Source organism: Staurois parvus, unplaced genomic scaffold, assembly GCF_062004578.1.
Source record: "Staurois parvus isolate SC_StPar_1 unplaced genomic scaffold, SC_StPar_1.0 ptg000294l, whole genome shotgun sequence".
Taxonomy (NCBI): domain Eukaryota; kingdom Metazoa; phylum Chordata; class Amphibia; order Anura; family Ranidae; genus Staurois; species Staurois parvus.
In genome coordinates this window covers 1728998-1743311 of record NW_028318090.1, presented here as the reverse complement: position 1 = coordinate 1743311, position 14314 = coordinate 1728998, and the positions used below count along the sequence as shown (strand labels likewise).

The 14314-nt window shown below is 47.0% G+C and overlaps 1 protein-coding gene across 1 annotated transcript in view; it reads left to right on the top strand.

Moving 5' to 3' along the window:
- ITGA1 (integrin subunit alpha 1) overlaps positions 1-14314 on the top strand; it is a 190037-nt gene that overhangs the window by 171768 nt on the left and 3955 nt on the right. The window contains exons 28-29 of the mRNA XM_089682692.1: positions 1621-1713; positions 4760-4876. Of these exons, the coding sequence (XP_089538818.1) occupies positions 1621-1713; positions 4760-4876 (210 nt within the window). The remainder of the gene's footprint in view (positions 1-1620; positions 1714-4759; positions 4877-14314) is intronic.

Sequence of the window (14314 nt, the reverse complement as noted above, 5' to 3'; positions counted from 1 at the left end):
TACCGGGGCAAGGTCATCCTGGTACTATGCACCCTTTGTCCCAACCCTGCACTCCAGTACAGTCATGTGATCCTGCAGCTGTGTGTAAGGGAGCGCTCAACAGCAGCTGTGAATTCCGGAAGCCATAACATCACCAATAGGTTCCCATGTCCCAGCTGTCGGCTCTCCCTTCTCTCCCCTGCAGTAGTCATTCACTGACACGGAGAAAATGGAGTTACAGGATCAAGTGATTAGACCAGAGCGGATTAACCACTTGCCCTCCAGAGGATTTACCCCCCTTCCTGACCAGGTCATTTTTGGCAATACGGCGCTGCGCTACTTTAACTGACAATTGCATGGTCATGCAACGCTACACCCAAATGAAATGCATGTCCTTTTATTCCCACAAATAGAGCTTTCTTTCGGTGGTATTTGATCACCTGTGCATTTTTTATCTTTTGCGTTATAAAAAAGACTGGCAATTTTGAAAAAATATATATATTTTTGACTTTTTGCTATACAACATCCAGTAAAAAAAATTTAAAATCAAATTTCGTCATAAATTTAGGCCAAAATGTATTCTGCTACATGTCTTTGCTAAAACAAAATCCAAATACATGTAAAGTAATTGGTTTATGAGAGAGTTATAGCGTCTACAAATGGCGGTATATATACTGGAATTTTTTTTATTTTATACTAGTAATGGCGGCAATCAGCGACTTATAGCAGGGCTGCAGGACTGTGATGGGCATTCTGACACTGGGGGAGAACTGACTAACTGCCACTGACATTCCCAGTGACACCAATACAGTGATCAGTGCTAATAAAAAGCACTGACACTGTACTAATGGCACTGGGAAGGAAGGGGTTAACATCTGGGGTGATCAAAGGGTTAACTGTGTGCTGTTGTTACTGTGTGTTCTGTGCGTGTTTTACTAGGGAAACATGCTGCTGTGTATTTCTCTGCTGTGCTGTGCAGAGAAATACACAGCAGCATGTTATTGCTGGCAGGAGAGAGACCTGTGTTGTTTACACACAGGTCTCTCCCCTGTCACTGATTCTCAGTGATCGCCGGGTGCTGGCGGGGAATCTCTGGCTGGGACCCAGTGATCGAGCCTCCTGCCTGGGGATTGGTCAGGATCCCCTAAGTATGCAGATCAGCCCCTCCTCAACCCCGCCTACTGCTTCTAGAATCTTCTCCAAGATTCTAGAGCAGGGGAGGTATTAAGGAACTGATCTGCAGAGCCTCTCAGCCTGAACCCAAATTTGACTCTGCTAACTACTCCCAGTCTGCTGCTTAGCCTTTCTTACTAACAATAAAACTAGCCTCCCTGGCTATCTACAGGGGCTCTACACACAGAAAGTCAATATTTCTAAATGCTATGCCTTTGAAAAAGTGTTGGTGTGCCATTAAAAATGAATGGCAGCACAATGCTCAACATAGCGGATCATCGCATGTTGCTCTGCATTACAGTAGCATGTGTTACCACAAAGCAATGGTGTTAATGGGAGTTTAATTGTTTCACAGTTATGAGTTCAGAGAGGTATCAAATGTATTCAAACACATAAATCAACATATAATATGGAATTAATGAATCACAATGATTGTGATATTCTAAAACACTAACGTCTATTCTACAGGCCAGTATCTACAGCCTGAACCTCGTTTTAAATGCTGCACTGAAAAGTGAGAATGAAATAGTCATTTTAAGAAGAGACAGTGAAAATTATGAGGTAAGTACAAGCCTGCCTAAATCTCATGAATGGGAATTCTCTGTGAAATCATTGTATCCAACTAAAGAGAATTGAGCACTTTACTGCAGACTGAAGTGTTATGGAAATGTGGAACTTCCATGGTGGTGCAGAAGAATCTGGCCACCAGTCTGCAATGTATTGTTTCTTCCTATAAAACAAATGCTCATTAATTTGGTTGCTTATGGTCACAATCTTACTGTGTAGGCCTCTTAAACACCGAAGCTTGAAAAAGTAAAATTTTTTTACTGATCTAAAATGCAGCTCATTGTTTATTAGTGCTCATTGTTTATTAGTGTCTGTACACATAGACATGTAAACAAGTGCTGCATATTCTTGAGTAACAAAAAAATAGAAAAATCTGCGTTCCTGGTCAGTATTTTGCATCGGTATGCGCATAAGAGCATGATTACTACTGGATTTTGCATAGAGGTGTATTGTATGTGCGAATATGAACAAAGCAAACGTCTGAAATTACGCCCAGAAATGCTGATGCTCAAACATCAGTGTTGTGTGCAAGAGGCCTAAATAATATAGGTAAAAACGAGCGCTGGATGTAAATAAGAAAAGCGGTTAGCATGAAAGGTAAAAACCTCTGAACCTTCTGTAAACCATATAAAATAAGCATGCAGCGCTCAAACTGTATCAACATAAAATATAAAGACCATCTAGGCCAAAAGTCCAATTTTTATCCGCATGATCTGGATCATCATATAGTAGTTAGCAAATCACTTATATTAATAATAGCACATACGGTTAAATCAATAAAACTCAAAAACGCAGTATGGCGTGATGCAAATAAACTTTGTAAAAAAAACGTCCAAACTTGGCGTTTAAAAGTGCATAAGGTGAAGTAAAATTCAATCAGTGTAGATCAATGGAAATCTGTGATATAGGTGTTAAGATAAACAAGTGTAGATTGCACTAACCAGATAGCGCAAATCAATGCGCATTTGAGTACATTAGGACCAAGTCCTGGTCATCAGCATCTGGTAACTGGAACACCAAGGTCATCAGTTGGATAAGCAGCACACCATCAAAGCATCCAGGCACCAGGAGTACACTCATGCAAACACCAGGGAAGCCACACTTGCAGTGTAAAATCGCCAAGGACCTCCTTAAAAAGGAAGGCTCATAACAAATGAGCCCAAGCAAAAAGATTTTCCCTAGTGCAGTATTGCTTTAACCACTTGACCTCCAGAGGATTTACCCCCCTTAATGACCAGGCCTCTTTTTGCTACTCGGCGCTGCACTAATTCAACTGATAATTGCGCGGTCATGCAATGCTGCACCCAAACGAAATTTACTTCCTTTTTTTCACACAAATAGAGCTTTCTTTCCGTGGTATTTGATCACCTGTGCGCTTTTTATTTTTCACACTATAAACAAAAAAAGGCCAAAACTTTTGAAGAAAAACAATATTTTTTACTTTCAGCTATAAAAAATATATAGTAAACTCAAAGTTGGTTATAAATTTTGGCCAAAATGTATTCTGCTACATGTTTTTGGTAAAAAAATCCCAATAAGTGTATATTGATTGCTTTGTGTGAAAGTTATAGCGTCTACAAACTATGGTATAGATACTGCAATTTACACCATTTTTTTGCTATACAGCGCTGCGCTAGTTTAACGGACAATTGCGCAGTCATGCAATACGGTACATAAATGAAATTTACATCCTTTTTTTCCCCACAAATTGAGATTTCTTTCGGTGGTATTTGATCGCCGGTGCGGTTTTTATTTTTTGCGCTATAAAAAAAAAGGCTGACAATTTTGAGGGAAAAAAACAATATTTTGGACTTTTTGCTATAAAACATGTCCAGTAAAAAAAAATTTAAAAATCAAATTTAGTCATAAATTTCTGCCAAAATGCATTCTGCGACGAGTCTTTGCTAAAAAAAAAAACCCCAATACATGTAAATTAATTGGTTTACGTGAAAGTTATAGCGTTTACAAATGGCGGGAAAGATATTGGGATTTTTATTTTTTTATATACTAATAATGGCGTCGATCAGCGACTTATGGTGGCGATCAGCGACTTATGGCAGGACTGCGGCGGACATTCTGACATTGGGGGGTACTGACTTGGGGTCACTGACATCCCCAGTGACACCAATACAGTGATCAGTGCAAAAAAAAAAACACTGACACTGTACTAATGGCACTGGGGAGGAAGGGGTTAAGTTTATTTTTCAGGGAAAGGGTTAACTGTGTGAGGGGAGTGTTTTACTAGGGGGCGGGGGGGTGTGCTGCACGGGACACCGCTGATTGGGAGAGAGAAACTCTTCTGTCCTGATCAGCGTGTCCTGGAGCTGTCAGGGAACTGACAGAAAGCACAGCTACTGCAGCTGTGCTCTCTGTCAGGGATTGCCGCTGATCGCTGGGAAATAGCCAGTAAGGACCGGCTGTGACCCGGCGACTGACATCTGCGGCTGTGATCGGCGGGACAGGTAGGGCGGCGGAGTTTACAAAACACACATTTTAAAACAAGGTTTTGCCCAGTCGTGATGCCCTACCGCCGTATTTCTACAGTGGCTGGGCGGCATGTGGTTAATATAAACACTAGGTAACATGAATAAAAGTAGGTACACTCACACTTCAAGTGAACTGATAATAGTAAAGATGGTCGCCGGCCGTCCAGGGGGGCCACGCAGTGTGACGTCACTAAGTAGGGCAGCTTCCTAACATGTTTCATGCACCCGTATGTTATCAAAGGAAGCTCAAACCTTATGCACTTTTAAACGCCAAGTTTGGACGTTTTTTTCACAAAGTTTATTTGCATCATGCCATACTGCGTTTTTGAGTTTTATTGATTTAACCCTATGTGCTATTATTAATATAAGTGATTTGCTAACTACTATATGATGATCCAGATCATACAGATAAAAATTGGACTTTTGGCCTAGATGGTCTTTATATTTTATGTTGATACAGTTTTAGCGCTGCATGCTTATTTTATAAGAGGCCTAAATGCTTGGAAAATTAGGGGGTTTTTGTTTATTGTCTCTATTTTTTTTTTTATCTGCAGACAATGATTAAACTGTCTAAAGAGTTGGAGTACGGGAAGGTGCCAATCTGGGTCATTCCACTAAGCATCATTATAGGGTTACTCATATTAGCGCTTATCATTTTTGCAATGTGGAAGGTACGTATGCTCAAATTCTGGATCACTGGTTATAATTTAAAGCAAGTATAAACCCTAACTGAATAGTAATTAATTTGCTAAAGTACTAGATATCATAAACATTTGCAATTTTTTTAAATCAAGTACCGTATTTTTCGCTCCATAAGACGCACTTTTTTCCCCCCAAAAATGGGAGAAAATATCTGTGCATCTTATGGAGCGAATATGGAGCTGTCGGCCCAGTATTCCCGCTGCCACCGCGTTAGAATACCGGGCCAGCCACTCGGCTCTACTGTACTATGTCCGCAGTCTCTGGTCATCTCCTGTACTGTGTCCGCAGTCTCTGGTCATCTCCTGTGCTATGTCTGCAGTCTCTGGTCATCTCCTGTACTGTGTCCGCAGTCTCTGGTCATCTCCTGTACTGTGTCCGCAGTCTCTGGTCATCTCCTGTACTATGTCCGCAGTCTCTGGTCATCTCCTGTACTGTGTCCACAGTCTCTGGTCATTCCCTGTAATATGTCTGCAGTCACTGTTCATCTCCTGTACTATGTCTGTAGTCACTGTTCATCTCCTGTACTATGTCTGCAGTCACTGTTCATCTCCTGTACTGTGTCTGCAGTCTCTGGTCATCTCCTGTAGTACATCCGCAGTCTCTGGTCATCTCCTGTAGTATGTCCGCAGTCTCTGGTCATCTCCTGTAGTACATTTGCAGTCTCTGGTCATCTCCTGTAGTATGTCCGCAGTCTCTGGTCATCTCCTGTAGTACATTTGAAGTCTCTGGTCATCTCCTATAGTACATCCGCAGTCTCTGGTCATCTCCTGTGGTATGTCTGCAGTCTCTGGTCATCTCCTGTACTATGTCTGTAGTCTCTGGTCATCTCCTGTACTATGTCTGCAGTCTCTGGTCATCTCCTGTAGTAAGTCAGGAACCTGTAGAACTAGAACCGGGAACTGGGGCTCCTGGGACAAGCAATAAAGACGTATTGCTCAGGCAACAAATGGAGGTCTGAGCGCAATATGATGAAGCCTATTTGAGAATTTAGTGATTGAGATTACATATACATTAGGGCAGCGGTTCTCAACCTGGGGGTCGCGACCCCTTTGGGGGTCGAACGACACTTTCCCAGGGGTCGCCTAAGACCATCGGAAAACACATATTTCCGATGGCCTTAGGAACCGAGACACTGCTCCTTGATCCGTCTGCAGGTGTGGGCGGGATGACATGCCGTCCCTGTCATCTGGACACACCCCCGGGATCAATCCTTCATCGGTGATTGGCCGCCGGAACTGTAGCTCAAGAGAGGCACACAGGCGGCCAATCACCGGCGAGGAGGTGGAGCTTGGAAAGGAGGAGCCGAGCGGCACCGCGAAGCACGAGCGAGTGAAGAGGAGGAAAGCGGCCGGAGAAGGAAGCCATCTGACCAGTAAGTGTTTGTACCATGGGAGAGGGAGGGAGCGAGCGAGCCCAGGCTGGAGCAGGGGTCAGCAAGGTAAGTATCATTGGTGTCAGTGGGAGGAATAGTGCCCAATCATTGGTGTCACTATTACCAATGATGGGGCACTATTCCTCCCCCCACTGACACCAACGATGGGGCACTATTCCTCCCACTGACACCAACGATGGGGCACTATTCCTCCCACTGACACCAACGATGGGGCACTATTCCTCCCACTGACACCAACGATGGGGCACTATTCCTCCCACTGACACCAACTATGGGGCACTATACTTCCCTCTGATACCAACGATGGGGCACTATTCCTCCCACTGACACCAATGTTGGGGCACTATTGCTCCCCCTGATGCCAACGATGGGGCACTATTCCTCCCACTGACACCAATGATGGGGGCACTATTCCTCCCACTGATACCAATGATGGGGCAGTATTCCTCCCACTGACACCAACGATGGGGCACTATTCCTCCCACTGACACCAACGATGGGGCACTATTCCTCCCACTGACACCAACGATGGGGCACTATTCCTCCCACTGACACCAACGATGGGGCACTATTCCTCCCACTGACACCAACGATGGGGCACTATACTTCCCTCTGATACCAACGATGGGGCACTATTCCTCCCACTGACACCAATGTTGGGGCACTATTGCTCCCCCTGATGCCAACGATGGGGCACTATTCCTCCCACTGATACCAATGATGGGGCACTATTCCTCCCACTGACACCAATGATGGGGCACTATTCCTCCCACTGACACCAATGATGGGGCACTATTCCTCCCACTGACACCAATAATGGGGCCGTATTCCCCCCACTGACACCAATGATGGGGCACTATTCCTCCCACTGACACCAGTGATGGGGCACTATTCCTCCCACTGACACCAATGATGGGGCACTTTTCCTCCCACTGACACCAGTGATGGGACACTATTCCTCCCACTGACACCAGTGATGGGGCACTATTCCTCCCACTGACACCAATGATGGGGCACTATTCCCCCCACTGACACCAATGATGGGGCACTATTCCCCCCACTGACACCAATGATGGGGCACTATTTACTGTACTGTAGTACATTTGCAGTCTCTGGTCATCTCCTGTAGTATGCCCGCAGTCTCTGGTCATCTCCTGTAGTACATTTGAAGTCTCTGGTCATCTCCTGTAGTACATCCGCAGTCTCTGGTCATCTCCTGTGGTATGTCCGCAGTCTCTGGTCATCTCCTGTACTATGTCTGTAGTCTCTGGTCATCTCCTGTACTATGTCTGCAGTCTCTGGTCATCTCCTGTAGTAAGTCAGGAACCTGTAGAACTAGAACCGGGAACTGGGGCTCCTGGGACAAGCAATAAAGACGTATTGCTCAGGCAACAAATGGAGGTCTGAGCGCAATATGATGAAGCCTATTTGAGAATTTAGTGATTGAGATTACATATACATTAGGGCAGCGGTTCTCAACCTGGGGGTCGCGACCCCTTTGGGGGTCGAACGACACTTTCCCAGGGGTCGCCTAAGACCATCGGAAAACACATATTTCCGATGGCCTTAGGAACCGAGACACTGCTCCTTGATCCGTCTGCAGGTGTGGGCGGGATGACATGCCGTCCCTGTCATCTGGACACACCCCCGGGATCAATCCTTCATCGGTGATTGGCCGCCGGAACTGTAGCTCAAGAGAGGCACACAGGCGGCCAATCACCGGCGAGGAGGTGGAGCTTGGAAAGGAGGAGCCGAGCGGCACCGCGAAGCACGAGCGAGTGAAGAGGAGGAAAGCGCCGGAGAAGGAAGCCATCTGACCAGTAAGTGTTTGTACCATGGGAGAGGGAGGGAGCGAGCGAGCCCAGGCTGGAGCAGGGGTCAGCAAGGTAAGTATCATTGGTGTCAGTGGGAGGAATAGTGCCCAATCATTGGTGTCACTATTACCAATGATGGGGCACTATTCCTCCCCCCACTGACACCAACGATGGGGCACTATTCCTCCCACTGACACCAACGATGGGGCACTATTCCTCCCACTGACACCAACGATGGGGCACTATTCCTCCCACTGACACCAACGATGGGGCACTATTCCTCCCACTGACACCAACTATGGGGCACTATACTTCCCTCTGATACCAACGATGGGGCACTATTCCTCCCACTGACACCAATGTTGGGGCACTATTGCTCCCCCTGATGCCAATGATGGGGCAGTATTCCTCCCACTGACACCAAGGATGGGGCACTATTCCTCCCACTGACACCAACGATGGGGCACTATTCCTCCCACTGACACCAACGATGGGGCACTATTCCTCCCACTGACACCAACGATGGGGCACTATTCCTCCCACTGACACCAACTATGGGGCACTATACTTCCCTCTGATACCAACGATGGGGCACTATTCCTCCCACTGACACCAATGTTGGGGCACTATTGTTCCCCCTGATGCCAACGATGGGGCACTATTCCTCCCACTGACACCAATGATGGGGGCACTATTCCTCCCACTAATACCAATGATGGGGCAGTATTCCTCCCACTGACACCAAGGATGGGGCACTATTCCTCCCACTGACACCAACGATGGGGCACTATTCCTCCCACTGACACCAACGATGGGGCACTATTCCTCCCACTGACACCAACGATGGGGCACTATACTTCCCTCTGATACCAACGATGGGGCACTATTCCTCCCACTGACACCAATGTTGGGGCACTATTGCTCCCCCTGATGCCAACGATGGGGCACTATTCCTCCCACTGATACCAATGATGGGGCACTATTCCTCCCACTGACACCAATGATGGGGCACTATTCCTCCCACTGACACCAATGATGGGGCACTATTCCTCCCACTGACACCAATAATGGGGCCGTATTCCCCCCACTGACACCAATGATGGGGCACTATTCCTCCCACTGACACCAGTGATGGGGCACTATTCCTCCCACTGACACCAATGATGGGGCACTTTTCCTCCCACTGACACCAGTGATGGGACACTATTCCTCCCACTGACACCAGTGATGGGGCACTATTCCTCCCACTGACACCAATGATGGGGCACTATTCCCCCCACTGACACCAATGATGGGGCACTATTCCCCCCACTGACACCAATGATGGGGCACTATTCCCCCCACTGACACCAATGATGGGGCACTATTCCCCCCACTGACACCAATGATGGGGCACTATTCCCCCCACTGACACCTATGATGGGGCACTATTCCTCCCATTGACACCAACGATGGGGCACTATTCCTCCCCCCACTGACACCAACGATGGGGCACTATTCCTCCCACTGACACCAATGATGGGGCACTATTCCTCCCACTGACACCAATGATGGGGCACTATTCCTCCCACTGACACCAACTATGGGGCACTATACTTCCCTCTGATACCAACGATGGGGCACTATTCCTCCCACTGACACCAATGTTGGGGCACTATTGTTCCCCCTGATGCCAACGATGGGGCACTATTCCTCCCACTGACACCAATGATGGGGGCACTATTCCTCCCACTAATACCAATGATGGGGCAGTATTCCTCCCACTGACACCAAGGATGGGGCACTATTCCTCCCACTGACACCAACGATGGGGCACTATTCCTCCCACTGACACCAACGATGGGGCACTATTCCTCCCACTGACACCAACGATGGGGCACTATACTTCCCTCTGATACCAACGATGGGGCACTATTCCTCCCACTGACACCAATGTTGGGGCACTATTGCTCCCCCTGATGCCAACGATGGGGCACTATTCCTCCCACTGATACCAATGATGGGGCACTATTCCTCCCACTGACACCAATGATGGGGCACTATTCCTCCCACTGACACCAATGATGGGGCACTATTCCTCCCACTGACACCAATAATGGGGCCGTATTCCCCCCACTGACACCAATGATGGGGCACTATTCCTCCCACTGACACCAGTGATGGGGCACTATTCCTCCCACTGACACCAATGATGGGGCACTTTTCCTCCCACTGACACCAGTGATGGGACACTATTCCTCCCACTGACACCAGTGATGGGGCACTATTCCTCCCACTGACACCAATGATGGGGCACTATTCCCCCCACTGACACCAATGATGGGGCACTATTCCCCCCACTGACACCAATGATGGGGCACTATTCCCCCCACTGACACCAATGATGGGGCACTATTCCCCCCACTGACACCAATGATGGGGCACTATTCCCCCCACTGACACCTATGATGGGGCACTATTCCTCCCATTGACACCAACGATGGGGCACTATTCCTCCCCCCACTGACACCAACGATGGGGCACTATTCCTCCCACTGACACCAATGATGGGGCACTATTCCTCCCACTGACACCAATGATGGGGCACTATTCCTCCCACTGACACCAATGATGGGGCACTATTCCCCCCACTGACACCTATGATGGGGCACTATTCCTACCACTGGCACCAATGATGGGGCACTATTCCTACCACTGACACCAATGATGGGGGCACTATTCCTACCACTGATACCAATGATGGGGCACTATTCCTCCCATTGACATCAGTGATGGGACACTATTCCTCCCACTGACACCAATGACGTGGCACTATTCCTCCCACTGATACCAATGATGGGGCACTATTCCTCCCACTGACACCAATGATGAGGCACTATTCCTCCCACTGCAAAATTACAGTTATGAAGTAGCAACGAAAATAATTTTATGGTTGGGGGTCACCACAACATGAGGAACTGTATTAAGGGGTCGCGGCATTAGAAAGGTTGAGAACCACTGCATTAGGGTAATAAAATCTGCCACATACAGTACTGTATTTTGTTTTTTTGCTGCCCTGGGCAAGATTAAAATCGGGGCCCCCCCCTACTAAATTTGTCCCACCCCAGCCGTGGTATACTGTTCTTGTCTCAGGGTCTGATAAGGAAGCTGCAGTCATTCACAATGAACAGCGACAGCTTCCTCATCAGACTCTGAGACATGATTCGTCCAAGTGCAACATATGTGGTCAATGGGGCAGGGGATGGGGTCAGCAGGGCACAGGATGGGGTCAGCAGGGCACAGGATGGGGTCAGCAGGGCATTGGATGGGGTCAGCAGGGCACAGGATGGGGTCAGCAGGGCACAGGATGGGGTCAGCAGGGCATTGGATGGGGTCAGCAGGGCATTGGATGAGGTCAGGAGGCCTATCTCTTCCTCCTGTATACTATACACACTTCTCTCTCTCTCTCTCTCTCTCTTCTCTATTCTATACACACTTCTGTCATAGAATTGCTAGTATAGGTGCTCTCCTCTTCTCCCCACTCCATCCCAGGCTGATGTGTCTGTGTCCCAGCTGCCTCACCGCTGCTACCCTGGGGGGGGGAGGGTGGAAGGGAGAGCTCAGCAAAGTGTTCTCGGATGTAGAAGGGGCTTGTACTTTGTAGCAGGCACTCTTTTAGGGAGAGAGGAGGTTGTAGCACTCAACCCAGTATTCTTCGGCTTCTGTCGCTGGAGGAGAGCACATGAAGCCACCAGACCGCTGCTATCTTTGGAGTCACCGAAGGAGGGCTGAGGTGTGTGATCCCCAGCTGGCTGGAATGCTCCCTGTCCAATCTTAACCATATCAGTGAGTACAGCAGGGAATCAGCACTTGGAAAGGCACAGAACGAGTAAGAAAGCTTGCTTGCCATGAACTCAGGATGGCATAAGCAGGATCGGTGTTACGGAGCTCTTACTCTGTGCTGTTCACATCCCCACCGACCTGAGACACTAAGCCACCTCCTCCATTACCCTGCCCAGTTTGTGTGTGACCTCTTCCATGGGGGCCCGCCTGCTGCTTTGCCTCACCCTGCCCTCAGACACTGACTATTTAGGAGTAGAGGTGGCTGTGAGGCCTAATTAAAGAGCTGCCTCTGCCCTGCTGCCTGGGGGCGGTGCCCCCCCCCCCCCCGATAAATGCCACCCACGTCAAATGACTTTTTGGCCTCATAGTAGATAACACCCCTTGCCACACGGCAGATGCCAATGATCTAGTCATACCATATGATGATGTAAACAAGTAGACATGCTTATTTATCAAAGTGCTTGGAAACAATTTACCAACACAGAAACCAGTTTGATTCATTGTTTCAATTTTGAGGGCGAGATGATTTATTTAACGTTTACTTCCTGGAATCAATCTGTTCAGACATACAAGCAGAAGGAAGTGCTTAGCTGAGAAAAACCCTCCTTCCCTCCAGGAAACTCCTGGGGTGTATGACACCATTTGCCTAGGCAAGAATCCAGGAACTAACTGAAGAAACATTTAAAAAAATTGTTTAAAATAAGTAAATATGATATATTTTCCTATCTATTTACTAATGCTAGCAACAAAAGGATTAAAAATAGTCAATGTTGATTGAGAGAGTGAAGTTCCACTTTAATTTACAGTATATAATGTTGCCAACCACTTGTAGGATCAGAGCCCTAATATTCCCATTGAATTATGGGGCTGTGTTCTTTTTTTTTTCTAGCTCACATCTAGCAGTTGTGTCTGGTTTAACAGTGGGCTTACACACAATGTTAGCATTGATAAGGACATTCATTGAGAGAAATTTGGGTGGCCAACTGCGATGGTTTTGCAAAGATATACAAGTGATTTGCCAATGTAAATAAAATTGATTTTATTTATTTTTATTATTATTTATTTCAGGTACTTATATAGTGCTGTCAATTTGCGCAGCGCTTTACATATATATTATACATTCACATCAGTCCCTAACCCTCAAGGGGTGTACAATCTATGGTCCCTAACTCACATTCATACATACACATACTAGGGCCAATTTAGACAGGAGCCAATTCACCTAACAGCATGTCTTTGGAGTGTGGGAGGAAACCGGAATACCCGGAGGAAACCCACGCAGGCACAGGGAGAACATGCAAACTCCAGGCAGGTGGTGCCATGGTTGGGATTTTCACCTATAACAGGCATACCCAATTATGATGTATCCATTAAGGAATTTAGGAGGGATGGCAAATAGTTCTAATAATATAACAATTCATAAAAATGTCACTGCTCTTGTTTTACACTGTCTTGTTGTGTTGCCAGAATAGATAAAGAAGCATGGTAACATCAAAATCAGTAAAACAATGTTTATTGGCTGACCTTTAAAGCAGAAACGTTTTTTACATTAATGCATAGAATGCAAAAAAAACTTCTGCAAGCAGCCCTTACCCCCCCCCCCGCTCCCCCCCAGCGCCCCCTAAATACTTACCCGAGCCCGAGCCCTGAGCCTCTTTTGGCTCTCTATCTCTCCTCATTGGCTCAGACACAGCAGCGGGAACCATTGGCTGCTTTCAACCAGAGCCAGCGAGGAGGGAGCAGGGGGCAGGGCTGAACTGCACTCTGTGTATCTTATTGACACAAAGAGGCTACAGAGTGAGCACACACGTGTGCCCACATAGCAAGCAGCGCCAGTGGGGACCCGAGAAGAGGAGGGTCATGGCTGTTCTGTGCAAGACCATTTCACATACCAAGTAAGTATTACATGTTTGTTATTTTAACAGAATAACAATTAGGCCTTTAGAATCACTTTGACTGTATCTGTTCTATATGGAATTAATATTTTCTTACAAGTAGCTGTGGTTTAACATGCACTTATTTAAACACAACTCCATACATTTTTTTTAACTACTACAGCAAGCGGTTAAACCAGCAAAGGCTGCAATACACACCTTTGTCCAGTGCTGTTCCCTGCAGTAATTTCTTTCACCATTATATGTCCTCAGTCTTGTGGGTTGAAAGACTGAGGACATCCTGTGAGTGCAGGTCTTCAAGAAACTGCCTCCTGGAAGCATCAACACAGCACCCTGCACTCATACACAACAATGCAGAGGGATGTGCTGACTTCATAATGTTTCCCTCCCCATTATTGAGAACCACACATCTGAAGTAGATGAGGACCCTGCACATCACATGAGGGGCCTAAAGTCATCTGAAAAAGTATGTATAAGGGGAAA